General features: G+C 47.2%; 1 protein-coding gene across 1 annotated transcript in view; it reads left to right on the top strand.

Annotated features, from left to right (window-relative positions):
- The window catches only part of radil (Ras association and DIL domains), a 44,967-nt gene that overhangs the window by 20,435 nt on the left and 22,032 nt on the right, over positions 1–2,500 (top strand). The window contains exons 9-10 of the mRNA XM_062555186.1: positions 1,095–1,249; positions 2,418–2,500. The exon at positions 2,418–2,500 is cut by the window's right edge and continues 30 nt beyond it. Of these exons, the coding sequence (XP_062411170.1) occupies positions 1,095–1,249; positions 2,418–2,500 (238 nt within the window). The remainder of the gene's footprint in view (positions 1–1,094; positions 1,250–2,417) is intronic.

The following is a 2,500-nucleotide window of genomic DNA, read 5'->3' as shown; positions in this document are numbered from 1 at the left end:
TGGTCGGCTGAACCCAATTTACCAACGGGCTGTCATGTCAAGCCTACAAGCCATCTCGTCTGCTGAGGTTCTGCCCCAGTGATTGCAAGTAGGCAGACAGCGTACGACGCAATTGCTTGGATGCGGTCTTTTGGTCTAAGTTGGCGTGGACTTTTCTGTTTTTGTTTGTTTTATTATTTATTTGACATTTGTTTATTCGTTTGTCTGTCTTGTGTGTTTAGGTGTCACGGGTACGCTGGCGATTACGCCACTCCGTCCTGTATCTTTTGTCTTGTCTCATGATGTTATTTTGTAAATTTGTTTGTTTCATGTCGTCACGGGTACGCTGGCGACAACGCCTCTCCGTTCGGCACTATTTGTATCAGTGTTGTGTGTAAAGTGCTTTGGGTTGCACTCAGTGCACGTGAAATGCGCTATATAAATAAACATTACCTTACCTTACCTTACCTTACCTTACCTTACCTTACCTTACCTTCTAAAGACTCGCGTGCAGCACTCAAAACTCCATAGTCCTACTCTCGCGCGAAAGGAAAATGAATTGTCACATATGGGAATCAATTGCGCATGCCATAACTAGCCTGAACCGTAGGACCGTACGACGAACACACACTCCGAACCGTGACATGCCATCCGCACGGTTCGGAGCATTTTTCAAAAACCGTGCCACACACACACACACACACACACACACAATAGTGTTTATGTGAAGCAAGCACAGCACACGCACACACACAAACAGACACACACAGAGACACACTCTCACACACACACACACGCACACACATTCATGTTTATGTGAAGCAAACAGCACACACACACAAACACACACACACACACACACACACACACAGAGACACACTCTCACACACACACGCACACATATTCATGTTTATGTGAAGCAAACAGCATACACACACAAACACACACACACGCACGCACATACAGACACACACTCTCACACACACACACACACATTCATGTTTGTGTGAAGCAAACAGCAAACACAGATTTGTCTGATATTTATATCTTATATCTGTAATGCTTGAGCTGCTGCAATGTATGTGCTTGTGTGTGTGTGTGTGTGTGTGCTCTAGTCAGGACCCTGCCTCTCTGTCGCTGCTGAGTATCTCAGATCTGACGCCGGACCTGCAGTCCATCTTCTTCTGGATGTCCAACTCCATTGAGCTGCTTTACTTCATCCAGCAGAAATCCCCCAAGTACACACAGTGCATCGAGCACCTAGACACAGGTACACACACACACACACACACACACACACACACACACACACACACACACACACACACACACACACACACACCATCTTCTTCTGGATGTCCAACTCCATTGAGCTGCTTTACTTCATCCAGCAGAAATCCCCCAAGTACACACAGTGCATCGAGCACCTAGACACAGGTACACACACACACACACACACACACACACACACACACACACACACACACACACACACACACACACACACACACACCATCTTCTTCTGGATGTCCAACTCCATTGAGCTGCTCTACTTCATCCAGCAGAAATCCCCCAAGTACACACAGTGCATCGAGCACCTAGACACAGGTACACACACACACACACACACACACACACACACACACACACACACACTAACACACACACACACACACACAGTGCATTGAGCACCTAGACACAGGTACACACACACACACACACACACACACAGTGCATTGAGCACCTAGACACAGGTACACACACACACACAGTGCATTGAGCACCTAGACACAGGTACACACACACACACACACACACACACACACACACTAACACACACACACACACACACAGTGCATTGAGCACCTAGACACAGGTACACACACACACACACACACACACACACACACACACACACACACACACACAGTGCATTGAGCACCTAGACACAGGTACACACACACACACACACACACACACACACACACACACACACACACACACACACACACACACAGTGCATTGAGCAGCTAGACACAGGTACACACACACACACACACACACACACACACACACGCTAACACACACACACACACACACACACACACACATACACACACTCATCACATAGTATTCTCTCTCATCCTCTCTCTCTTGACCTCCTTCTCTCTCTTCCTCTCTCTCTTCCTCTCTCTCTTCCTCTCTCTTCATCTCTCTCTTCATCTCTCTCTTCATCTCTCTTCATCTCTCTCTTCATCTCTCTCTTCTTCTCTCTCTTCATCTCTCTCTTTATCTCTCTTTATCTTTTTTATCTCTCTTTCCCCCTCTCTCTCATCTCTCTCCTTTGCTCTCTCCATCTCTCTCTCTTCATCTCTCTTCTCCTCTCTTTTCCTCTCTGCCTCTCTTCATCCCTCTCTCTTCCTCTCCTCCCTCTGTAGGTTCTAAGGAATCCCTTCTTTCTGCCTCCATCTCCATCAGTGAGGAGGCCATGAGTGTCCTGGAGGAAGTCATCATGTACACC

This window comes from Sardina pilchardus, chromosome 1 (genome assembly GCF_963854185.1).
Source record: "Sardina pilchardus chromosome 1, fSarPil1.1, whole genome shotgun sequence".
Taxonomy (NCBI): Eukaryota; Metazoa; Chordata; class Actinopteri; order Clupeiformes; family Clupeidae; genus Sardina; species Sardina pilchardus.
Note: the sequence above shows the minus strand (reverse complement) of the source record. Positions and strands in the feature narration are given on the sequence as shown.